We start from the raw sequence: 27,694 nt of genomic DNA, 5'->3' as shown, positions 1-27,694 counted from the left end.
ATTTTGTGTTATTTACTCGTTCTGTTTCAGTTGAGTTAACGGTAATTTTGACTTGATTTTTAACTTGTCTGGTCCGAAATATTATACACTTTGTTTTCCTTAAATTCAATGATAGCTTATTCTTCATTGAAGAAAATTCTTTTTCCACGGTGTTCAAAAGCTGTTTGAGATTTTCTCCAGAGCACGAAACATGAACATGAAATTTACGAATGAGTCCAACCTCTGGTACCTTTTGCCATAATTTCATTGTGTGGCTCATCAACTTTGTTCGTCTATTGTTCCCATAACTTTTCACATTGCCTTTGTTCGCAAAAATGGGCACGAGTACTCTTTTCCTCCATTCCTCAGACATCTACTCCCGGTCTCGAATTGTATTATAAAGCCTGGTCAAAAACTTCACAGTGGCTAAATGAATTCATTCTTCAACAGTTGTTATCAGGGTCATCAGGACCAACTGCCTTAACATTTTTCAACCTCTTCAGTGTTAGTAATAATATATATATATATATATATATATATATATATATATATATATATATATATATATATATATATATATATATATAGCCTATATATATATATATATATATATATGTATCTATATATATATATATATATATATATATATATATATACAGTATATATATATATATATATATATATATATATATATATATATATATATATATATATATATATATATATATATATATATACAGTATATATATATATATATATATATATATATATATATATATATATATATATATATATATATATATATATATATATATATATATATATATATATATATATATATATATATATATATATATACGCACACACACACACAAAGTTCGAGAACGCTCGCATGGTCGCAAGAGTGCTGACACCTCCCGTTTTTGACCGCTTGATTTCACAAAGGCTTGAACTGAACAAGCTCAGGACACTGCATCTACATGCAATATTCATCTCCAAATGTATTCATAGAAGCCCAGTAAAGCTGTGCTAAGTGCCACAGAGGTGCCCCTGTTCCACCGTAATAGGCAGTTAGGACCCCGGTAGACGTACGCATATGGACTTTGTATTAGCGTGTGTATATGCGTGGAGGCTGCGAAGGACAGTCGGAAACTGGCTTGACACGCTTAACGCCATTATCAAGATTTACAGCGATGCTCATGTGGGACGCACTGCCCCCAAAATTGGCGCAACCCGTGTCCCAATTAGATAGCCTGAGGAGCATGAAAAAACACCCACACACACACACACACACCGGCACACACATTATCCCTTCCTCATCTCAAGCTTTGGTCTCACTATACACCTGTATATTCAGTCTCAGACAGATTTGAAAGAATCGTGAGGTGAAGCAGATCGACATTATCGCTTGGTGGTTACTGATTATTTTAAAGCCTAAAAACGTGTGTATGTGTGCCATCCCATACACTGACACACACAGTGCACGTGTGGCTGCAGTAAAGTACGGTGTACGGACGGCTTTAATGATGTAGTGGAGCGAATGTCTCCCAGCGTGAGTCTCCGTGAGACCAATTGGAGTGAACGCCTTGCTGCTGCACATGCTCACTGGTGCAAATTAGCATAATACTCACACCAGAAAACAAGAAGTCGAGATCGGCGACATCGGGAGTGGAATCAATGGTGGGGTGAAGGGATGCAAAGAAAAATGGAGTGCTCGTGGGTGTAGCCAACGGAGGCACAGTTGATTTTGGCTCAACTAGTTTTCAGAAGAGGAACACTGGGGCAGCTATGAGAGGTTGAGCTGAATGAATGAATGAATGCTTGTTTGCTGCGAATGTCTGGCAAATGAGTCAGGGTGTACTTCACCTACCACCATGAGATGGGACTGGCTCTTGAATATTAGACGGTTAAGATAATGTATGGATAAATGAAATCTGAAACAAAACTACATTGTATGGCATTCAATTACTAAGTAATCACATGCCTTCATTCTAAATGTCTAAAAAGAATAATAGTTAGTTAGTTAAATGGTTTTTAGTTCCTCTTTGCCTCGGGTAAAATATAGGGCAGCGAAAGTTGCTTCTATCTCTGTTTTTGTAACCATTAAGATTAAAGGTAATTAGTGTGCAATAATAATAATAATAATAATTACACAAATGCACTCTCATGTCGTTACACACTCAGTGCAGAGACACACATGCAATAGAAGGCATTCCCTAAGATGGAGACAACAATCAATGTCAGCCAGTCACAGTTCAATGAGCAGACTAAACAATGTCGCTCCATTATTACTGTCTTGTTTAAGCAACAACGCCTGGACGACACCAAAAATCAATACACTGCCGCGCAACTTTGTGCATTTGGGTGTGTGCGCGCCTATGTGTGTGTCCAGCCAACAAAAGCATCCAAGATGATTAAATGTCCACTTAAGCAAACCTTTCAGTCTCATACATGTATGCGGATGTATAAATCAATGTCTCCAACGTTGATTGATTAGCTACACTTAAACACTTTACTTGTAATTTAACTTAATTTAAAGAAAAGCCAGTTTATAACTTGCATCGTTGTGCCTGACAACAAGATTTGTCTAGAAACATCCTTTTTCTATGGATTTAACGGATAAACCGCCTTCAACTCAGTAGCACTGTACCAAAATCATTTGACAAACTATTATCTCCATTCCAGGTATCCGGGCTTTTATCTTTCTTTTTATTTTAATTCTTTCTTATTCTTTTTTTTCTTCTGAGGGCCAGCACATTGTTGAAAATAAAACTGTCAGACAAATAATGACCACTAAAATAAATTGTCAGATGATGACTGGGGAGCATTGCACTTGATGGAAATATTATTTTGTACGACTTCCAACTTACTGAAAGAACAAAATATTATTCTGGTTTGGGTTTCTAAGCTTTTATTTTCCTCACTCAAAACATATAATGCATCAAATACTTTGACCTGAACATATTAGAAATTTGGCCCATGTCAAACAGCAACTTGGGATGATTGCATCATATAGCATAATCATTTTTAACGGATCCAAAAATGTGTTTCTTATTCAGGGAGTTCAGGCTGTGATGTATCCAAGCCCAAGCACGTTTCACAACCAACATTTGGCAGTAAAAAGAATAAAAACCAAACAAAACTGCGGAACCGGATCCAAAATGATTGCCGGACACGTGAAAGTTTGGCGAGTTGCACACGAGCTAAAAAGCCAGGACGGGCGCTTGGGGAGAAAGCGGCGCAAACAACAATAGGAAGATTTGGACGGGCTGCGGGGATTCGTGGCCATAGCTTTGGCTTGACTCAGCTGTTCGCTCCTCCCTTTTTGGAGGGGATGACTTTTGAGAAAAAAGAAGGAAGGAAAGAGGAAGGAGAGCTACCTTTTCTTCAGTGATTTTTTTGTTTTGTTTTGTTTTGCTTTGAGTTTCTTCCTCAGGAAGTACAGAGGAAGTCTGAGGTGCAAAAAGCAGGCAAAAGATGAGAGGGAGACCAGGGGCGTACACAACACAATGGAGATGGACGGCGCATGGAAAGAGGACCAGAGGACTTATTTTGTGTGCCTTTGATGTGGTGGAATAACCCCGCAGTGATTCTGTGACACAAGCCTGTGCAGCTCACATAAAAAAAAGAAAGAAAAAGAAAAGAACGCACTGCAGTAAGCAAAAGTCATAGATGAGATATGAAGTATGGATGGTCACAAACAACCAATAATGTCACATGATGGGGAGCACAACAGCAACAATATTGGTCTGTTATAAAATTACGAGATGGAAAATATAATGTGGAAAATTTTGGGTGCTAGGGGTTCACACGAGTTACATTGTCGTCACTATTTTGTTTTTGTTAGCCAAAGTCAAAGCAAAAGGTTTTGATTATTGATTATTGTAAGCACTTGTAAGCAAATGGTCTAAATTTTACACATTGTCCCTTTAAAGAAAAACAATGTCAGGCGAAATGTAAAAGATTGGAGTATAATAAATTGAAGCAAAATATTGCACTATTTACGTATCAAATCGTATTTGATTGAAGAGACATGTCTTTGAAGGAAATACAGTACCACATTTTGAAAGATCTATTCTGACATGTTTGTGTAAAATGAAAAACTCATTAGTTGGTTAGTGAGTTAGTCAGTTAGTCAGTTAGTTAGTTAGTTAGTTTTTGGATTGAATTTGGATTGAAATTGTTCCTCCATCCCAAAGTCGAGTGCTGTGATATTTTATTTATTTATTTATTTTAACAAGCAAGTACGTCAGCAGAGCGTTGTTTTGAAGCCATCAGGCAGGCAAAGGAGCCAAATTTGACTTGCGAGAGAGAGGAACGTTAGCAAAAAAATACAAAAGAAATAGTAATCATAAACAACGACAATCCCGGCTTTACTTAATGCCATGCAGTGTTGATGGGAGAGGCGACGATATGATGAGATAATGTGTGTGCGTGCATGATTGGCAAGCCCACTGAGCCACATGTCACTGGACAAGGAAAGCGTTATTGCACCGCGCAGTACACCAGCTGTGCCTCAAGGAGATGATGATGATTACGATTATGATGATGATGATGACGGCCAAATGGTTGAATCAAAAATGGGAACACAGATAGTGATATCTGATTGTGTATCTAAAGCCTTCCGCTATCGTTTCAGTGAATTAAGGTTTATTGTCAATGAAGGAATTTAAATAATGGCCTCCTTTGAAGCATGTATGCTCGATGCTGAAATTGCACAAACCACACCAAATTGAAAGCACTGCTCGGTTCTCGGTATATATTATCCAAGAGGAGACTAAGGGCAGGTGCAGTCAAGCGAGTGTGGTTAATACTCTCCTTATTATATCAACTGCTCAGGTATAAAAAAATAAGCGCACCCTGTAGAATTTCATTTTTCTAATGAAATAGAAACAGCTGTTATGTGAAATTGTTTTTTTTAAAGCAACTTTGAGTGAAAAAAAAGTACATTAAATTGCTAAATTGCTAAACTGGGATTCATTTGGATGAATTATAACATGAGTATAAGTTTGAGCCCGTTTAAATCCACCTCGTTCTGGCTTTCCTGTGTGGAGTTTGCATGTTCTGCCTGAGCCCGTGTGCGTTCTCTCCAGGCACGTTGGATTGCTCACACGCTCCAAAAACACACACATGGCAGGTGTATTGGACAAATTGAATTGTCCTTAGGTGTAATTGGGTGAGTGAATGTTCAGAGTGTCCCCTGCGTAATGCCCGAAGCCAGCTGGGATAGGCACCAGCAATTCTGCAAACAATTGTGAGTATAAGCGGCTCTAGAAAATGTGTGTATATATATATATATATATATGTATATATATATATATGTGTGTGTGTGTGTGTGTGTGTGTGTGTGTGTGTGTGTGTGTGTGTGTGTGTGTGTGTGTGTGTAATAACCTAAAAAGACCAAACCAATAATTGGGTCAATTTGCCCTAACTTTCTTGTTTTGTACAAAACAACACTACCAAAAAGACAAGAAATTGGATTATTTGATACAAATCCACCTCCAGAGAGTTGGGTCAAATAGATTTATTGATTGTCTCAGTCCTTTTTTTGATCCATAATTGGGTCATTTCTGACCCAAGTTATTTGTGTGGTTAAACTAGCAGCAGTGTTGAAATTTTCCCAACTTTGCAGGGTCATGGAATTTGCCTACATAATGGCTGCTTCTGTCTTCCTGTTTGAGTGCATTTATGGGTCCTTGAGACATCTTCAAAAATCCAGTTATGATAGACATGGCACCGCAATTCTGTGTTGATTGATGAAACCTGTGTCAGGGGCTCATTTTTTTTATATTGTGTTTTCTTTCCTTGTCCTAAAAAAGTGCTTCAAACCAAAATGGCTGACTGTTTAACTTTTAGCTCGGATCCTTGAGAGTACAATTTTGTGATATGATACACATGAATTGATTAGTCCAGCTGCAGCCTCATTTTTTTCATTGGAGTTACAAAGTCAGCTGCTTCAAAAAATATAATAAACAAACAATGCAGAACCTTGGCAGAAATGTCTTGAGTCTTGACCTTAAAGCAATCCACAAGAGACTGAGGGCATCAAACAGCACAAAATATAGCCGGTGTGAAAGACTGAAACATTCTTTTTTTTTTTTTCGACCCGGATGTCAATAGGTGCTGTGAAATCGGAGCCCCAGTAAGGTTCTGAAACATGCGACACAAAGTCTACGTGGGTGAACAATCAATGAAAACAAACATAGAAAAGGATGTTTACTTTTCGGGACGAACTGCAGAGTCGCCATGCACAATGCTATTTTGACTTTTCAAGCTTTGTTGCTGTGGCAAAGGAATAGCATTGTCACTGTTGCCAGGGCAACCTCTGGTTTGGCACTTTGTTGTTGTCATTTAAGATAAGTCATTATTTTCTCTCATTGATTTTTGACATAATTACCTCATTCCAGAAAAAAATCAAAGTTCCAACACCATCCACCATATACAGTAGCAAGAAAAAACATTCTAATGAAATCGCCTGTGAGCCTTGAGCAATTATCATGTCTTTTGACGACCCAGTGAAAAGATAAGTCAAATCTTTATAAAAAAAAAATAAAAAAACGCAAGAAAAATTACATTAGTGCCATGGCTTTTCACATGGTGCGAATAAGCGTGTTGTTGAAGAGTATTCAGTGCTCTCATTTACACTACGCATACATTTTGAAAAGGGACACGTACTTTCAAATCATCGTGCGTCCCTTAGATGCATCGTATTTTGACATCAAAATATTAATCATTGTCCATATACTCTTTAATTCAACAAAACATTTTTGCCAACTTTGTCCGCCATGTTTGCGCTGATTTCGTAGGGAAAGAAAACCATCAATCGAGAATAATGCTGCCTATGGCTGTTGTCTCTGCGTCGATGATCATTTTGCATTTGGGCTTGTGTTAGTTGACAGATATAGCCCATGGATACTGCATTTGTTCTCAAAGTCTACCTCCAGGAGGATTTTTTTTCCCCTATCAACAAGTTGTGGGCAAATACAGACGCTCCCCAACTTACAAACGAGATACGTTCCGAACGATTGTTCGTAAGGTGAATTTGTTTCTAGGTTGCTTCAGTGCTATGTTTTGTATGGAATGTATGTTTAAGGCTTAAATATGTATGTTATTTGTATGTTTTAATAAAATAATATGCTCTATAAAGATATGTACATGTACAACTGGAGAGAATGCTACATATGTTAGAGAGAGAGAGAGAGAGAGAGAGAGAGAGAGAGAGAGAGAGAGAGAGAGAGAGAGAGAGGGAGAGAAAGAAGAGAGAGAGAGACACACAGGGTGTACATGTATGTAATAAAATAAGATGGATTGGGGGTGGTTGCTGAGTGAGCTCTCACAGTGCCTCACGCCGGTATTAGCGGCGGAAAGAAGCACTACTCGGAAAAAGGCGCGCAATACACAATCTAACTTACATCATCTCTGTCCGCACATTTTTCGACTTACCCGCAAAAATGTTTGTATGTACCGTTGTTCGTAACTCGAATGTTCGTAAGTAGGGGGGAGTCTCCAATAGTAATTGCGTCTTTAATCAGCAATTGAATATAAATTTTGTTTAATTGCAGTGTGTTGATGTTGGCGAGTATGTGAAACTCAGTTAAAGAATTCCCGGTTCTAAGTCAGGCCAACCGCGACACCACCACTCAGTGAGGGCCAACTTCAGAATAAAAGCCTACTAAGGCAACTAACCTTCACATATCATTTGGTGACATTGTTTTCGATTTAACATTCACAGCACATTGGCGTCGTGGTATTTTGATGCTAAGTCTTCCATGACACGTCTTTTTTAATGGTACACATCACATCAATAAGTATATAAATGTTGCCACAAACATAACGAATGAAAAAATGATCTGTTTTACCAGTTAGCATAAAGTAAAATATTTGGTCGATTGCGACATGAGAAAATGTCTGCCAGCGCACATTGTAAAGTGTGCTTCTTTTGCGAGTGAATCAATTGCGGTGTCAAGCCCTGCATACAATCAGTTTTGTGACTTCGTGATGAGTGTTATAGTCACTGTATCTGTATTTGAAACAATAGCATCAACCTTGCTAAGACTACAAAATTGTAGCCCGAGCCCTGCGCAACTGCTTTTGACTGGAACTTCAAACAGTTTTCCAAAATGAAATCTTCTTCTTCTTTTCTTATCTCTTCTATTCTTTTTTTCCGTTTGTTTTGTTTTTTACTGACAGAGCAACTACCGATGAACTCAAAACATTTGCAATATCAAAATAGAAATATGCCCATAATAACAATATGGAATCATATGCAATATTATTATGTTTTCCATACTGTCGGTGTCAGTCATCCCTTGTGTGTCTGTTTATTAAAATTGCAATAAGCTAGTTGAGGGAAACAAACTTTTGCATTTGGCCGGTGCAGATACAACAGAATCTCTCAATGTTATTCGCACTGCGTCTTTTCTCATTTCCCTCTATATGAAAGCGACCTCTCTGCAGGGATCCGGCATTGATCAAGTTCACATTGCGCACGCGTTCAATCCATCACGCAGACGAACTGCATCATTAAGTCGAGATGTTGGATATGGTGAGTGAAAATATATACACCGGGTGACATTGACAAACTTTGTTTCAGTGCCATCACATGATTATTCAGTGCTGTTCATTTTAATTGTGCACAGTGGAAATTATCAGTAATAACTGACAAGAATGATTGTATGAATCATAGCCAAAAGTCTTTTTTTTTGACTGCATGGTTTCTTATCACCCTGTCCACTTCTATTGTGCACAATATCATGAAACGCTGTAATAAAATCATAAAACAAGTCCAATTTAAACACATTTAAACATCGTAACACAAACTATTTCCTCGCTGCACGTTTTTTCACCTTGTAGCTGCCATGACATTAAAGGCTATCATAAAAGCCAGCTTGCTTCACTCTAACATACTAGATAATGCTAAACACTAAAGAAGGATAATGGTAATTAGCATAGATGTGTACGGTAATTATTTCATGGCAGTAACCCTTCAAATAACAACATTTCAACTCACTCGGAGCTGCAACGCTTTCAAACAGAGCAAACGGGAATACGCAGAGGCATTTGCTGCTCTGTGGGAAAATCTAACATTAACATGGCATAACATGGGATTATGTTACACCAAAGGTGCAACCTCTCCATATTGCTGTTATTTCCCTGCAACTCTTTCAGTAGAGGTCAGTGCTGCCCGGCATGTTGCGGCACACTGTGGCGCTCGGCTGAAAAACACAGTTTGGGTTTATCTAGCTTGCCGCAAAGATATACTCTGAACAACGCAAACACACACACGCACACACACACACACACACACCCACACACTGTAGAATATTAGCTCCCTCTGGTGCATGTGGCCACTCAGGGAGCAGTATATTTTGCTCAGCGGGTGACAACACCACATGTAAGCACTTTGCTTTGATTCATTTCAACAGCATTCTAAAGTCGCTAATGAATATGGGCAGCACATTGCTGAGGAGGCACTTTTTGTGCGTGTATGGCATTGTTATTTGCCCAGAATTATCCATGCACACATTTTTCCACCGTACACTCCCAGAGGACCAATGTGGAGGAATGGAAACTGAAAGGTGAGGATCACTTTGTGCTTTTAAAACACTCCCCCCCCCCCAAAAAAAAAAAAACCTCTTTAAAGAAAGCTTTTGTTTTCAAGGAGAAGAAGGTGATCTGTGAGAGCAAAGACGAGTGGGACAGAAAGCGCGGGAGCCAGCTCAGAGACGGCTGCAGGCCTGCTAATTAATCACAGCGCCTCACACGCAGACAGGAAATAGATTTGAAGAATTCAAATGGCTGGGAAGAGGAATGGTGGCGAACGGCGCCTGAATTCATCACAGTGTGTTTACGCGACACTCACTTTGAAAATTGTAACCTGAAGCGACACTGATAACGTGACAGAATTTGTAGTATTTTTTTGAGGTCATTGGCTTTTATTCAATTTGTTTAATTATCTCAGGTTTAACTCTCAATGCATTGGGCTCTTGAGGGACTTTGTTGAAATGAACTGTTTACTAATTAAATGAAAACTACTATTTCTAAGTGTTTTATCTTTTCATATGCAATCACCAACCTCCAATTTGGAACCAAATATCCCAGAGGAATGGCTGGAAATGGAATTACTGTAGCCTTACAGTGCTGAGAGTACTGCCATCAAAAAGCTTTTATTTTCTGTTCTGAAGAGGTAATCAATGTCCACCATTGAATTGAAATGCACCCCTCCCCCCAAAAAAAATAAAATAAAAAATAATGATAATAGTAATTGTAATAATTCTAACTGGACATACTTTACTGTGTCAAATTGGGGTTGGTCACAAATGACATGAGTTGCTAATTATTATGCATGATGTCCACACTAGGACAAAGGTTAGAGCAGCTACACGCATCGTTTTGGAAGAGGATGATGTCCCAGCCGCGACATTTCAACATGCTCCAATTGACACACACCAAGTGGAACAGCTTAAACATTGGCTGGCATGACATATGCAAATTGTAGGTATGTATCCCGGGCCAATGTTAGCTGTATTCTAAGCAGAAGCAAAGTCGAGATCAAATTTCTGCCACCAAATTGTCCTTCTGACGGACACATTTCCAAGACACTCTTTTTGCTTTGCCTGCCCAATGAGCTTGGCGAAGACAAGTTTGCTAAATTGGTAAACATGCAGCAAGCCATGATATGAACCTCAAGATCCACCGGCCAGCCTTTTTGTCACTGCCCTGATGTTCGGTCGATGAAAATAGAGCCCTTAGTGTTACAATGTTCATGTATCTCTATTATGAATGAGTCATTCTACCGATGTAGGAGCCATGTCGGCTTGATTACATAGTTCACATTACGTAAAGTGCACATCAGTGAGACGCCTGGCTTTGGTTACTGAAGTGGGGCAACATTCCAATCTTCAAAAAGTTTTAAAAGCGTAATTTCAAAAGTAAGTAAATACATATAGAAAACCTGAAAAATAATGACATGACTCGCAAAAAAAAAAAAAGTCTACCAAAAAGCTACAGTCGAGTGATCTATATTATTTAACATCCAATATAGCTTCAATGTCTTTTTCTCAAGACACACACACACATACACCCTTCTTTGTATGTTTATGCAGACATATGCGCCTCCAAGGTAAAAGTGGTTATAGTCATTATGGTTTCAGGTCTTTTTTTTTTTGCGGCTATGCTAAAAAAAATCCCAATCGCTCTCACCGTAGTCAACAACTAGAACAGACTCGCACAGCGCATCCTATCACCCTCACGCAAGGTGCAAGTCTGACCTTTTTTTTCTTTTTTCCTCAAGTAACGTTGCTGGTTCCCAGCCGTTCAGGGACCTCGATTCAATCCCCCTAACGGCACGCCTTCAATTATCAATGGGCTGCTTGATCACATATTCATGATGACACAAATAAAGACCTTCGTGCTGTGACACACAAACACACAGCTCAGCCAAAAAAACAGCCAGTAGCCATCTGCTGGGTCGTGCGTGTCAACGACAAGTGCTTGGCCCCAAACCAATCCGACTCATTCACACTGCAGTTTGGAAGGTCTAATACGATGTACTATCTTATACTGTAAATATGTAAACAAACAAAAACATAAATCGTTTCAATAGAATCCATCATATTCATCACAGATTCCAGTATTAAACTGTATTCAAATTTGCTCAGAATAACCGCTCAGCGAGGAACTTTATTGTATTGTCCCCAGGATGCCAAAAAGCTTGTTTAAAGGCCCTATGATCGTTTTTTCCCCCAAAATTTAAAACAGTCCCCAAGTGATAATTAATTAAGAATAGACAATAAAATAATGACAGCACATTGTACACCACATTGTCTCTGTTGCTGAAATCACATTTTTAGTCACATGCAAGTACGCTTGACCTCATTTATTTGCATATGGACACATTAAGGGAAGAAGAGCTGCACTGTATTGACAGATTACAGAAATAGAGACAATAGGAACGTTTTTTTTTTTCCATGCTGGAAAAGGGGGAAAAAACTGAAGCAGATGGCATGATTTCAGGCCTGCTGTCTGAAGATGACACGCGTCAGAAATAGGACAGAGCAGGTAAGGGTTAAGCTCAGGGCATTGCCCCCCCCTTTCCGCACCCAATAACCCATCGAGGAAAGTGTCACCTCGAGTAAAGCGAGAACCCGCTGCTCATTTTGGAGGCAAATAAAAACGCCCAGCATATTTATTAGAGATTTTATGGTATTGAGTAAAAAGAAGATATAGACCGTGAAGGGGAGAGATGAAACAAAGAGATGTATACGAGGTGAGGTTTCAATGCAGAGCAGCTGTCAGGCAGTGTGCGTGTGTGTGGGTGTGTTTGTGGGTGCATGTGTGTTAACACTCTATTTCTTTACCTGTCTATTGCTTCCACTTCTCCTAACCATTCCCATTTGACTCATCAGTGTGTTCACATGTGCAAAACACACACATACCCCTGCACCCAACAATTGACAGATTAGTTTACGTGCAACACACACGCACACGCACACACACGCACGCACACACACGCGTCCTTCTGCTTGTGGGACTCCTGTCAGAGCACAATATGTCCACTGTTTTGTCTCCACGCTAATTAAACAGAGTAAATCCAATGGCAGTGAGAAGCAAGAGTGGGAGGGAGACAGTTGCAGAAGACAGGGATAATAAAAGACAAACTTTGCTGCTACACTCTGCCTCCAATCAGTATTAAAAAAAACAAACTAAAATGTCTGGTAATTAAGTGTCAGCAACCTGTCAGCTATACAGTATGTTGTTTCAATATACAGTAGTAGTAATCTGATCAAAATCTCAAGTAGGAATATGGCTCCTGTGTATTTTTAGGTATGGATTCTTGACATGTTTTTGTGGTTCTATACATAATAGACATACATACCAAATGTCATTACATGAAAGAGGTTTTAAGTGTTACATCTTCTAAACTCTACATTTTTGTAAAAAAAAAAAAAAAACCTGAATTGTAAAACTAAAAAGAATTAACATGTCCTCAAGCAAACCTATCTTCATAGGCACATTATTTTTTTAATTAACAGTTTTCCTCATGATAGACATGCCTCCTAGATTTAAGAATTTTGGAATAATTTTATATGGTGTCAAATTGTCCCACATGTGAAAATTCCCCTCAAAAAACTCTAATCACATTTAAAAAAAAAAAAAAATACATACATACATACGTATGTCTTTCCTGGCTTGGCTTCTTGAGATTTTGGGGTGGATTTTTCTCATTATAGAAAATGGACCAGCTGAACAAAACTGGCTGCAGGAGCTACATTTTCAAACAATTTCAAGTGTTATTGACTTTCATTAGAAAAAAAGGGAAATAAAATGGATGGCAAATTTCCCATGTAATTCTTTAGCATGGGTGATTGGGTGATTTTGAGACATTTTTGCGTTTCTACTCATAGCCATGTCTACAAAAATGTAGTAGCTGAATGAAAATGTTGGTGCTTCATTTGAATAATATGTTGCCAAAATGATGGCAAATTGACCAAGAAAAAAAACCCCACAAACACACACACACAAAACGAAATGGCCGACTTCCCATATGTTTTGGGACATTTTCTTGATACTGGGTTTAGTATGTTTGTTCATATAAAAAGCTACAAAACTAAACTCATCAAATGCCAGCCGCACTGATCATAACTGTAAAGTGCCAGCAATTTTACAGCATTTTGTCAGATTTTTTGAGACCCACAGAAAATTGTGACACCAGTGTGGCTCCGTCAACTATGAGTGAGTTTCATTTATGAAACACGTACTCCACTTCTGCTCACTATCATAACATATCCTCTGTAACATGCAGCAATAAGTTCCCTGTTTAAATGAATGCTTCAGCCTGTCCGAAAATGCTGCCGACGACCACACACAACCACAAAAATAAAGCATCCAACTCTCCACTGTAAACTGTGGACAGAGAGTGGCGCACCGCTTCCCTCAAGCTGGCGGATTGGCTCATTACCACTCGTCAAAGTGATTTTGAACTGCTGCATATTGGACCAATATCAATCCCTGCCAATGAATGACATAACCCGTCCCTGGCAACCAATGTTTGGATTCCAATGGCCTTCTTAAGTCGTTTTGGCATCTTGTGAGTTAACATACGGGAGCTGAGTAAAACACGCATATTGGCGGGATTTTTGAATCGTCGCAGACTCTGTTGTCGCTTTGAATCTATTTTGTCCAGTGACTCTCTCATAGAAAAGCAACAAGACCAGGCAATAAATTTGCCACTGTCGCAGCTCAATCAACTCATGAACTCAATGATAGAAAGATTCTATCATTCAGCCTTAAAATTGTGAACAATGTCTCCTCGATTAATAATGTGAGAAAACAATTTTTAAACGTGTTTATTATATGTCTTACAAAAAAACCCTCCACAAAAGTAGGCTGAAAGACAGTCTTTTCCAGTCTTAAAAGCTGCTCTGACTGCGCACACAAACACACACACACGCAATCTGGGTAAAAGACGAAAAGGCTGGAAACGAGAGCCCCAAATGAGGCCTCGAGTTTCACGGGCCATGAAAAATTCATAATTCCAGAGCTGTACATGAAACTCTAGAAGGAATAAGGACTGATAGCAAAAGACAGCGGGAGGGAGAACAAACCGATCATCTCTTCTTCTTCTTCTTCTTCTTCAACAAGCTCATTGCAACATCTCTAGTAAACAGTGGCGCTTACATAAACAAAAATAGCGGGTCGACATGAGGTCCACAAATCGCACTTAATTGATAGTAACTGGATTTACAGTATGTTGTGCTTGCTTCCAACATTTTTTTAACAGTAACTTAGTAGGAAATTACATCAAAGAAACTAAACTGCACATATTTGTTTTGAAGTTCATAGCCATTTACAAGACAAGGAAGCAGACTTGGGAAGTTTAATTTGAGCCACATGTCTCTCTACAGGTGGTAGAATAAAGACGTTACCAAATGTTGAAAGTTTCTTTCACCAAAGCAATGATGATGGTATTTATTCATGGTAAATGTAAAAAAAAATGGATGCAAAGTCTTTCGATGCATTTATAAAGTTAATGTGCGTGCAGGCATTTGCCTGGCAGACTCCAAATAAACCCCAGGGAGCTCAAACGAGACAACATCCTCCCCGACACTTGCCAATTTTCACCCTTCAATTAGACAGCGACGAAGGTAATAATCCTCAATTTTTCAAAGACATTTTTTGTTGTTCGGGAAGTAGGTTTTCCCAAATTCACACTCTTCAGTTAGTATTAAAATTCCAACTTTGACGTTTTAAATATTTTGTGATTCGTCTCTTTAAAATGAAATATTGGCACTATTATTTACTTATATTTGTTTGAAAATAATATTGGCAAAAAAAAGATCAAGACACTTTTTTTTTTCAATTGTATTTATTTTTTCTTGGATTTTGATGCACCCTTTCCCCTGACCTCATAATTCATTTTAGACAGTTCTGATAAAATTGCTTTGATTAATCATTCTTCCAAAACCCCTTAGGAAAAAAAGCAAACACTTGTAGGTTCTTGTAGTAAGCAGCAACGCAATCTGATGTACAAGTTCAAATTTGAAAAAAAAGCGTCAGTGCGCGGGAGGCCATTTTTCACAATCCATCATAAAACGTAATGAGTTGAATGGGAGCAAACACAAGGCCGCAGGCAAAAGGCGGGGTTAAGAAAGGTCAGCAAAAAAATGCTTTTCTGCAGACGACCCTGTGAGTGGAATGAAAAAAAAAAGCATGCCTGATGGTGGCCAAGACCTTAAAACTTCTCTGTTGGGATGAGTAAGCGTGGACGAAGAAGAAGATGAAGATGAAGAAGATGATAAAGAAGAGGTACGGCAAATGCGCCATCGCGAGCGACCGTAGGCTCACTCTTTACAAAACAAGGCCAGACGCAGTCAAAGACTTCCTTTCACGTCCCAAGTATGGATGGCCATGAGCATAGAATGCAGCATTGTATCAGCTTCTCTTGCTCTTGTGTGTGCGTGCGTGCGTGCACACATGTAGTTGTCGAGTCCAAGTGGAGGGATCAAAGTCGCTCCAAACCACCCAGAGACGTCCCCCCCCCCCCCTCCCTCACTCCCTGCCCCACCTGGCCTCCCCTCACTCCTCCATCTGGCTCTTGTACAAAAAGTTTGAAATAAAAAATCCCCCCAGAAAATGTTGAATTCCCAGGAAAAAAATAGATGGAGGACAGTACCACTAGTTCATTCATCGCAACGTCTTACAGTTTTGCAGAGACAAATGTGCTGCAAATTTTGTAAAATCACATATTTTGTCTTTATTTTTAAAAATGACTCGTTCCTATATTTTTGAAAATGCTGGTGCATTTTCCAATTAAGTAAATGGTTCTTATTTTACCTACGTGGACTTGTACATGTTTCTAACAATGCGTAAACATGGGGGGGATAGAGGTGGGCATTTTCCAGCCAGCCCCTCAGTCACTCATCACGTCGTCCCTTACTCCCGCCATCATAGCCCCCCCCCCCAAAAGAAAATGTCATCCACAAATAAAAATACTTAAACCACTGAAAAAAACAACTTATTACTCTCGTACTCTATCTCGTAATAGCAAAATCAAAACAGCGTTTTGGGCCGCAACGAAACCCAGGCGGAACATCTGATTGGAAACACTGTTCTGAGGTCTGTATCAGAGGAACGGTGTCACGTTCCAATTCACGTTCCGTTACGCACGCCCCCAATCGTTTCAAATTGTCAGAGTTCTCTCAGCGAGTGAACAGTGATCATGTGATCCCTTTTCTAAAACTGAATAATAAATCAAATCAAGCTATTACACCATTACAATGCCTATTACATATCAATGTGTTGGGGACAGCAATAATAGTGTTTTGTTTTTGTTTTTTTTCCCCATTTATGCCATGATTCTGTTATAGTTGAGTTTTTTTGTCTATTCGTGTTTTTTGTACAAAGAGCAAAAATAAATAAATTATATATCCAAGCTAAATGTCTATGCACTCCATATGTAAAAGGCTAAAAGAGATGACACACGAAAAACAAGTCATGAATAATGCATACACTACATTATTAAACACGTGAAATTTACAGAATTATTTGTGCATCTTTAAAACACGTGAGAATCACAAATCTATATGTGGAGCTTAAAACCACATGAATATCATGGAAATATCTGGGTGAAATGGGGTCAAATGGGTCAAATGTAAAAGCGTGAAAAATGTTGTCAAAGTCTAATGAGTTTTTGCAAATAAAATAAATGGAAAAAATATATGTATACATTTATTTACGAGTTTGCAGGCACATGGGAGCTGTGGGTTACTTTTTTTGTGTTTGGACTGATAAAAACTGACAAAATTGCACTTTTAGTAGTGCCGTTCAGTTTGAGGGTGATGGCATTTCAAGAAAAAAAAACGTAACTCATGTGCATGGGCATGGTGGAGTTACATCACAGCACCACCTGGCAGCATACTCAGTATGAAAATATGTAATTAAATGTTGTTGGGCTTGTCCCATCGCAGCATCCAATTTACAGCACCAGTGTGTAAAATTTACCAAGTTGTAATTTGACTATTAGCTTATTCGGTCAAACAGACCATAAAACGTGGCGTTACTATGAATGCCTGTCATTCAGCATTCATAAAAAAGAATGAGTCAAGCTCGGCCAATTGGCACGTTGGCCTTTCTAGAGTTACCCATCTGATTGGCCCGGTTTGGGGTTTTGCGATATACCCCCGCCGCTCCCCAACCCCGAAGGGCTGCGATGCACCATGGGATGGGATCTCAGCATAATGGGAGACGGCAGGAGATGGCAGCTCTGGCAATATCCTCATGCCAAAATGCACACACACACAAAGACGCAACAAAGCCAAGTTGACGCACAAATTTCAAAAAAAACTTGGCTCGCACATATTTACAAAGCTATTTACAAAGCAAACACATACTTAAGTACACACAAACAAACGCACACACTAATAAGTCACATAGAAAGACCTTTGAAGCATCCCCGACATGGCAGGTTCACACATACATGTCAAAAGGCACCCACCCACAAACATGAACAATTTCATCGCCAACAGTTTGCGGCACCATTTTGAACAAGGACAATCTCAACGAGTGTTTGTGTGTGTCTATGAGTGTAGTGTGTGTGTCTATGGAAATATAGATGCCATGTAACCAGAAGCTAAGGAATGGTCCGGGAAGAAACAGAACCTCCAATGTTCCACCGCCCGGCTCCCTCTCTTTCCCTCATCTCCAGCAGCTGAATGGCGGAACGTGTCTGCGACCATTCAGCTCGCGGCTAAAACAAGGAGACTTTTCACACTCATCCCGATGCTCCATTCAACTTGGATCTTTGATTGAGAATCGATAAATAAATGAAATATTATTTAATAGAGCACCCAAAAATGGTTCTAGGCTGAGAGGGCATTACCCTCTATTTGAAAATAATTTATAACAATTTATAAAATAATTTATAAACAAATTGGTACATTATTAAATGTACATTTATTAAATGGTTTATAACAAATCAATTCAACAGTCTAATCAGAAAAATAATACAAAATAAATAAATAAATAATGATAGAATATTCCCACTATTGGGACCAGACATAGCCATTGGTCATTGACAAAAAAAAAAATCTTGATAGTTCTTCAGACAAAGCCAAAAAAGAAGAGAAATAATGGAGGGCAAGTAATGGAGGACATATAAAACATTTCAAAATAGAAAAATATTAAATACAAAAAAAAAACATGCCTGGATACATACATATATACACACACACACACACCTACACACACACACACACACACACACACCCATATATATATATATATATATATATATATATATATATATATATATATATATATATATATATATATATATATATATATATATATATATATATATATATATATATATATATATATATATATATATATATATATATATATATATGTATATATATATATATATATATATGTATATATAAAGTTGAAAACTTAGTTATTGATATATTTTCATTCAACGAATACCCTGCACAGGTTGCTCAAAAATTGACACAGCACTTTGAATTTTACCTAACATTGAAATCCTCAGTTTTGAGAAAAACTGATTTAAAGTTTTCATTTTTCAAATGTTCACAGCAACCAGTACCTTAGGGAAAAGATGATGAGCCCAAATGTTCAGCAAGTTTTGAATGATTTTCCCACTTTTACCGAGTAATATGACGTTTGTTGCGGGTTTTGCAGACATAGTACAGGAAGTATGACAGTTTTTTTGGAAAACGTTAATGCGGGATCGTTCAATGGCCCTGCGCTTTAAAGAGAATGTACTGTACATGGAATCCTTTTTAGAGCACCACTTGAAGGCTACGGTATTTGAATGCTTCTAATGGATGTTTCTGTACTTGGATATGTACTGTTGCTCACTATGCATCTATAATTTGGTAATTTGGCTATTTTTTAAGAAACTAGAATCTGTCATTATTCAAGCTGATAATGCTCAGCCATCTATTGAGCCACTAATTCAAGGAAGTGTCATAGCTTGTACACCCTTGCTCTACAAATGTACATTTAAACAGTAATCCTTTCACAAACAAAGTCACCTGTGAAACTGTTTACACACTTCGAAAAAGTGCTGCTGTTTTGGTTGGCAACTGAGCTCAATAGGAGTCAACCTTCGACTGTAATGTCCGTGGGGTGTCCACAAAGTGAATAAACTTGTTGTTTTTGTTCTTTTTTACATTAAAAAGGGGAACCATCCAATTCAAGGGAGGAGATTGTACATTTGTTTAACTGAGTGCTTCAATGGATGTTGGTGCTTTTGTCGGCAACGGACTTCAAAAGGCATCAGCTCTTCAACCAGAGACTCAGAACTGATGTGATTACACTTACTATCTGTTTTTTTTATTCCCCTGACATGGAAAGGAAGTTCGAAGTTCATTTTCTCCAATGGATGATGCGCCCAATTAAGAGTCATGAATGTCTGGTTGAGAACAATGGCATCAAAATGAGACAGTCACACCGGAGTGGCTTTTAATGTCTTTTGTTAAAGACAAATATGAGACTCTCTTTTGGTGGAGGTGTTTTGGGTCTTGAAAAAAATACATATATTTTTTAAAGATGGATAGGAATAGGTGCTGCTGTTTTGGTAAGAAATTCAGTTCAAACAGCCTCAGTGGTTATTGCTTTAATTACGTTTACCATTTGTTTCCTGACAGAAAATTAGAAGGCATCTATTTGAGGGAGGCATTCATTTTTCCTTAAGTGTGTGATGCAATTTACTAAGGCTTGTGATTATCTATGAATGAAAAAGGAAGCTTTTATTCAAGGGAGGCATTATTTTTTCTATAGTAGGGGGCTGTCAATGAGCACTATTTGACAACCCCTGCTCTAGAATATACAATGGCTTTCTTGAGGAAGGAAGGAAGGCGACAGACAGACAGACAGACAGACAGACAGACAGACAGACAGACAGATAGATAGATAGATAGATAGATAGATAGATAGATAGATAGATAGATAGATAGATAGATAGATAGATAGATAGATAGATAGATAGATAGATAGATAGATAGATAGATAGATAGATAGATCTGACATTATTGATGTATCTACTTATTAAAAGTTGATGTCTTGTCTATTTTTCGTCTAGTCTACGTCCGTCTATTTTTTGGGTTTATGTGGTCCAGTCACCTATACTTGACTACACTGCAACAGTTTAGAGGCTTTGGCAAGTGTTGATTTTTGATTTGTTAAATCCCGTCTGCTGCTATACGCAGGCTCCACAGGACAACGCTCCAGTCGAGCGCAAAGGCACGTTCCGACCACCGCGCTTACCTTGGCTGAGTCCTGCGTGCACGAACCCCAGAAGGACGAGGAGGAGGACGCCCGGCATCGCGCACATCCACCAACTGCGTCCTACTAGTCCACTTCTCCCCATGTCCACGAGAAAATCTCCCTCTTCAGTCCACGGGGAGGAAAAGCGAAAAATAACTCTCAAAAAAAGAATAAAAATGAAATAAATACCAAAAAAAAATAAAATGAAAAAAAAATCTCAGCTCTCCCCACGCAACACAGACACAATCAATACAAGTGCAGCCTCTAATCCTGGATCATTGAAAAGGGTTTTGAAGCCGGGGGAATGTTCCTTGCCTTCACGCGTGCCTGCGCGCGGCCGTACTGAGCGCGGTTGCTGCCTTGCTTGCTACACGCTGATCCACGCACTCACCGCAAGAGAGAGAGAGAGAGAGCTTGAGAGCGAGTGTCGGAAAAGAGAGAGAATGAGATTGCATCCGCCCTCTGCAAGTATTTTTCTGCATATAACAGTTGTAATTATGACAATTCGTAACTAATGTGCATTCAAGTTTAACTGCCGACAACACAACTGACTGACATAAATGGGGTGCACCGTTTCCTAATATCCCGTTACAACTTTCAAAACAAGCAATAGTTAGCATGACTTTAACGTCAATTATTAACGTATGTTACATTACGTTTTGGTTATAATCATTAAATATTAGGAGCGCGTGCAGCACACGTGGAGCGTGTATGAGTGTGGCTTGGCTGACTGACGACTGCCCCCCCATGGCCAGAACGGGGACTCAATGGCTCACTTAATGTGGGCAAAAATCCAGATGAGCATCTTTTTTTCTCAAAACTTAGCACCAGAGGGGTTCCGTACCATCCTTACCTGTAAACATCGTATAATAATACGTTCTGTGCAGCCTCATCATCTAAAGAAATTCAATGCACACCTTCACCTCTATTTTTCTAAATCGCACCATTAGAAAGGGACAACATCCTTTTTCAAATTGCCTTCAATCATAAAAGTCTCCTGGGGACTACAATTTTCATACAAATAATTATAATAATAATAATAAATACAAAACACAAAATAACTCCAATTTAAACCATCCTTTATTCAAACATTGAAAAGGGATCACAGATGGAAGGATTTCCTTTCCAGATTGCCCGGTTGCAATGAATGCGACGTCACATCTGATTCTGTACAATTGCAGTTTAACATGACGGACCATATAACTGAATGAAGCGTTGCATTAAGACATAGTCAGGCAAGTGGTTCCCCTCAAGACTTGTTCTGGTTGCTCCATGAAGAATCCTCCACAGCAACACCTGTACTGCTCATCCTCATGTGGCCTCCTCTCTGAGTCAGAGAGGAGAGAAGGGGAGACTGGAGATGTGGAAGTAAAACAGGGCCAAAAAATTCCAGGTGTTAGGTGGTGAGGCATGCAGGGCAAAAGGCTAGTTTTATTATTAGGTTTGCCATGAGCTGTTTTTCAAAGTTTTGACCCATTAAATACATCTTGCCAAGATGGTACCTTTTTACTTTATCTTCCGTCATCACACACTATCAAAAACCTCGGCCCAATGGGAAATGCACCATAAGACTGGATGAAACATCACCAACATGCAGTCGTATACAGTACATACTGGCATGTTCTACATACTGGCAACTTGAATGCAAAACAGCAGACCTAAAAGTGTCATAATATCATGTCACATGTTTTTAAAAAACATAATCCATGGCCAGAATGTAAAACCTTCTATTTGAAAAACACCTCTTTTTTCAGGAAATGAAATAGCATACCATTCTCGAAGCCTTCCTCTATCTATATGATGTGTTAATAATGCTTACTAGGTATTTTTTTCTTCCCTTGTTTTTCCTACATCATTTTGCAGAAAGGACGATTTATTTTTTGGCCATCAAAATGGGACTGAAAAACATGTTGACAATCGCTACGATAGATTGTAGCAATTGTACAACTTAGTACAAAAAGGACGATCAATAATAGTTAGACATCAACCACTACCATCAGGTAATATTTAGGTAATATTTCATAGCCTAATGATTCTAAAATACTATCACTAATTGGGATGCATATAGCACGAGGGTGCTCAACGTGTCAAATATAGTATTGCTAAAACATCGGGTGACAAAAAAAAAGGTGCAAGCAACAAGCACACGTGTAATCATTTGCGGAAAGTACACTATCAATTTTAGTGAAAATACATGCTATTTTTAAGATTAGGAATATATTTTTTAATTCAATATTTAAGACGTGAGGGATGGGATGCTTTCTGTGTGGTGATGTCATGCCCATTCTCACTCCCTATGTGGCCGAGCTACGATGTTTACATTGCACTCCTTATATTCTCAATGATTAAAGCAATAAAATTCAGCTACAGTTGGTGGGTCGTGCTATATCGATTAATCCATTGTAAAGCTGTCTTGTGTGGCTTTGGGCTCGTGATATAGTTGCTAGTTGACGTGTGGGATCTGCTGTCCATGGAAGAACTCAGCTAATACTGAACTGTATCAGCTACCTATAATTTTAGCTCACCAGTTGCAAGCAGCCCGGAGGCATGGTCGAAGAACCCCCCAACCTCCCAAAAAAAAAGGTGAACTGCGGGAGCGTGGCAGCTAGAAAAGTAGATGTTGGGGCAAAATGGTTTAGGCGACCCCTGATGTTAGCCAGATGGTAAAATCTGGAAACAGACCAAAATTCTTCAGTAGACTTCAAGTTTTGGACCATACCGGACTTCACAATGTCCCTTTTGCTTTTTCTTTGTCTTTTCTCAATACCTATTCCAAAAACAGGGAGCTGCCAAAGTGGACAAGTGCATATTTTGCATGAGCTGGCTTCTCAATGATGTTTCTGCACAGTCATTTTGTTGCAGCCCGGCCTGGGCATCATGCATTGTAAATGGTCGTAGTAAAATATGCACCGGCTGCCATTTGTCATCGCGGCAGGGCCCGCAAGCCACCGCAAGTCACGGCGACCCGGCGGGACCCGTAAAAGCCTTTTTATGCCGCCACTTTATTGGGAATGGGGAAAGCAATAAGTTACGCGGGAAACATATGGAACGCTCAGATATGGATCAGCACTCAGCCCTCACGAGTGTTCAGTGCCAACGGGGGAATTTGCGGTTTGCTTGCAACACTTGTAATTCGCTTAGTTCACATTGGCACAAAAATATTGGTTTCATTACACGGCTGGAAATACAAATGCTTCAGTCAAATTTCCTTGGGAATACTGTCTTACACTAAATACTCAAAAATGCTAACAAGGGTAACCATAGCTTGTAACTTGTGAAGCCTGTGTAGCTCATACAGAAAGTTCTCATACCTCAGTGAATATATAGAATACTAACACACCAACACTTGTTCGCTAAAATATTGCAAAATAAATCAAATGCATGAAGTGCAGAGGTAGATTCATACGAATTAATTATTGTTCCCTGTATTCAATTACTGTTTCAATTAATGAGCCTTGATAAAACACCAATCAAAGACAAATCTCATGAGGTCTCATGAGGATAATACCACAAGCCCTGTAGTCAGATTCGACCAAAGGAGACGTAACTAGACCAGTGTAAACATACAGCATGAGAGTAACTTGAGTTCGGCAATGCAACCATATACATATTAAACATCATTCCAGGTAATTGGGTACTATTTCGAAAGGTTAGTAAGGCTGAGCAAAATGTTAACACACGACCCATTGGCACGTCAATAAATCATAATAATAAAAGCAGGTTAATCGAGACTAGCTTAAATGCTAACTTGCTAAAAGTTGATACTGCTATTTCAATAACTTCAGTAGGGAGAGGCAGACGCAGATTGTGCATTGGATTGTACATCATTGTCTTTATTCTGCTTTTTTTCAACCTTAAAAGGCTTGTGAGATTGGATGAAATGTTAGCATGTTGTCGTTTTCAAAAGCTAACGGACAGCAAGGCGGAGCAACTGCATTTTCTTGGCCAAGCGAGATGAGCTTACATTTACTTGTTACGCAACAAGCCTCGGGGCCCCGCTTTAATCAGTGAATAGACAGGGACAAATAATCGCATCTATAACTTTCCGTATTCAGCTGACACGTGAGTGGATTAGCGGTCCAGGTGGCCCGAGTAGACGTTGAGAGGGGGATTCACTTGAAAAATGAGACAGAAGAGCCAGTCGTTTAGCGCCTCACCTCAAGCAAACAAACGTGGGAAAATCACATAGAATCAATCATTTGATGGATTTGAGTGCTTTGGCAGCTGCTCGTTTGACAGACAGACAGACAGACAAGGGGAATGTAGAAAAGTCATCTAATTTAATTGTTTCCTGAAGGACAGAAACATTTATAACAGACATGCATCAAAACACACAAACACACACAAGCACACACACGCACATACACAGGAGGATTTAGCAGTGAGAACAAAACATCACGGCGGCGATAAATTGGATTGAAAAATCCCTTGCAGCATGCGACCTCAAAGGAACGAGTGCACATTTCACATCAAAATAATGTGGCGCTAATTGCATTTGTTTACATAACAGGACAATCTGTAAACTGGCTGAGCTGCATTCGACATTGATTCAGCTAAGCAACGGCGAGTGGTTAATAAAGAGGAGGCGTTTTTTCCATGCATTTGCTGGACTCCAAGTCAAAATTGAAACAAAGGTCAGATGGCAAACCCTTCAAATTGACCTTGTTACACAGGAGTATGACTTCTCTGGCATAATGCATATGTATTCATGTAAAATTCAGGACATTTTTTGAAATAATGATAAAACACTGAAATAGAGGTTGATTCTAAAGTTTGTACTGTGCATGCTACTAGTGAGGCAAAAATATGCTCTCGTAGACAGCGGGCAGAAACCAGTACTCATACTCAATAAGTACAACATGTTTTCAATTTCAGACTGGTTACTCTTTCACTCGTTGAACAAGTAGCATGCAGCACTACTACTACTGGGGAGAAACATCACACTATATCTATATTTAGTGCTGTCACAACTTAAAAAGACTAGATTTAGATCCGTAATTTAACGATCTAAGTAATCTCTTTTTAATCTTATTTAAAAGTTTCTGAGAAAAACAGATTAGTTTTTTATTTACATACATTGTGTGGCACATCAAAAGATTGCTATGTGACAACAAAAAGTGAATTATGTGATTTATTTTATCCAACAGACTTGAACAAATTCATTGGTAACCATTTACTTCCTGATGTATTTGAGACTAGTCCCAAATGCTTAACGCATCCTTTAAGTTTGACCACCGCGAGGAATGGTGCAGTTTTCTTTTGTCACCGGCCAAATAATGACAAAATAATACAAAAATAAAACATCAACCATCCTTTGCTATGGCTTGCTACATTAGCATCTTTGTTACTCTCGTTGGCTGTGGCTGCAGTCACAGGTAGGTGCTTTGCATTTATGTGGGAGGCTAAATTGTGCTGCTCCTGTGGTAAAAAATAGTAGTAGTTCCTTTTTCATTCAGGGTGAGGCATCGGGGAGAGATAGTTGCTTCTACCTATGTTTCCGTAATCATTTGGGGCTTAAGGCGTTTGGGTGGTATGCCCAGTGCACTGGAGATCTGGTCCCCACTGACCTGAAGTCCTAAGAGACCCAAGGTGGGTTCCACCTAGACGCTTTCAGCACCTGGTGTTCCCAGGTGGTGTCCCATTCAACTATTTAACAGGCCCGACTTTGAGTGGTATGTCTGTACGGGCCCTGTGGTAAGAAAGCTCCTGAAAAAGCATCATCAATGTTGCCATGAGGGAATTTTTCTTTTTTAAGTTAAATTTGACATAAATCGTATAGACAATTTTCACGTGCTCTTCCATTTTCACATCTTCCTTCTGCCCCTGAACTAATAAATGGATCTTACCCTGGAAATCAAGCGCTGTATTTATCTGTCCGTCCGTCCGTCCGCCCGCCTGCCCGTCCATAATGACTCCACTTAGACCTCAAATTTGTAATCAGGGATATTGAGTAAACACATGAACAGCTTGCCAGAGTTAACACCTTTGTATGCCACTTATCAATGTTATTGGAATGGAAGTGGCTAGCACCACCTGAATATGTTTAGGCAGTTCGTGAATTGTCATTTGACATGTCGCACGCAGCCCTATGTTTCTGATTTGCTTTTATCTCCCTTACGGAATACAGCGTAAAGTGTAACCATTATAACGGGAGTTTAACCAAATTGTTTGCCATCCGCGTGGGAATGCACGCGTGGCCGCCTTGATCCACTGTTTTTGTTTCATTAGAGACTGATTCAAGTCTAGATATCCAGTGGCAGCATCAGGACAAGAGGCAATTTCCAAGCCTTTGTTGCGCTACAAATCAAATCAAGTATCGCGTTGAATGTAATTCCCTAAACATTCTCTGGAGGATTGAGCCAGAGGGTTTTTCCTTTCTTAATGGTAGTCCAGTAATAGAGTGCAGCGATACAGATAAACTGCAGCGTTAATGTAGCATACTATTATGGTTTTAATAACCCTCCCATCTACTGTGGGAGATAGTAAGGAGCCTGCAAAGTCAGAATTAAGGTCGGCAATGTGACCCATTTTGCCAGATATCCTGAGTCGAAATTCAACAACAGCACGCAGCAGTAGTGTAATTTGTTCTATGACTGAGCTAAAAACTCAATTTACGGCACCCGCTCCCAATTTCTGAGCGAGAGCTGGTGCCCTGGCTTTAGCTACCTCAATGCAGCAGTGGAAAGTGCTTGGACCGCATATTTTGGCTACTTTGATAAAGGGTGACAATCACAATTATGGACCTGAACACAAACATTTGACTGATTTTAACCAATGGGTTCTACATGCTTGAAAATGTTGAACCAAATCAAAACTAACATTTATCCTGTAACATTTACTAGTTTTTGGGCAACGATTTGGACCAAAAATGCATTCCTCCATCAAACCAATACCATAGTCACTTATCTTCAATGGGGTCCTGGAG

At 39.1% G+C, this 27,694-nt stretch overlaps 1 protein-coding gene across 2 annotated transcripts in view; it reads right to left on the bottom strand.

Moving 5' to 3' along the window:
* Nucleotides 1–21,089, bottom strand: part of LOC148429481 (netrin receptor UNC5C-like) — a 185,478-nt gene extending 164,389 nt beyond the window's left edge. For both annotated transcript variants that reach the window (XM_088419961.1, XM_088419970.1), the window contains exon 1: nucleotides 20,770–21,089. In XM_088419961.1, coding sequence (XP_088276087.1) covers nucleotides 20,770–20,872 — 103 coding nt within the window. In that variant the 5' untranslated portion in view covers nucleotides 20,873–21,089. The remainder of the gene's footprint in view (nucleotides 1–20,769) is intronic.
* Nucleotides 21,090–27,694: the final 6,605 nt, after the last annotated feature.

Source organism: Hippichthys cyanospilos, chromosome 1 (assembly GCF_059441005.1).
Source record: "Hippichthys cyanospilos isolate Australia breed blue-spotted pipefish chromosome 1, RoL_Hcya_1.0, whole genome shotgun sequence".
NCBI classification, from domain to species: domain Eukaryota; kingdom Metazoa; phylum Chordata; class Actinopteri; order Syngnathiformes; family Syngnathidae; genus Hippichthys; species Hippichthys cyanospilos.
Note: the sequence above shows the minus strand (reverse complement) of the source record. Positions and strands in the feature narration are given on the sequence as shown.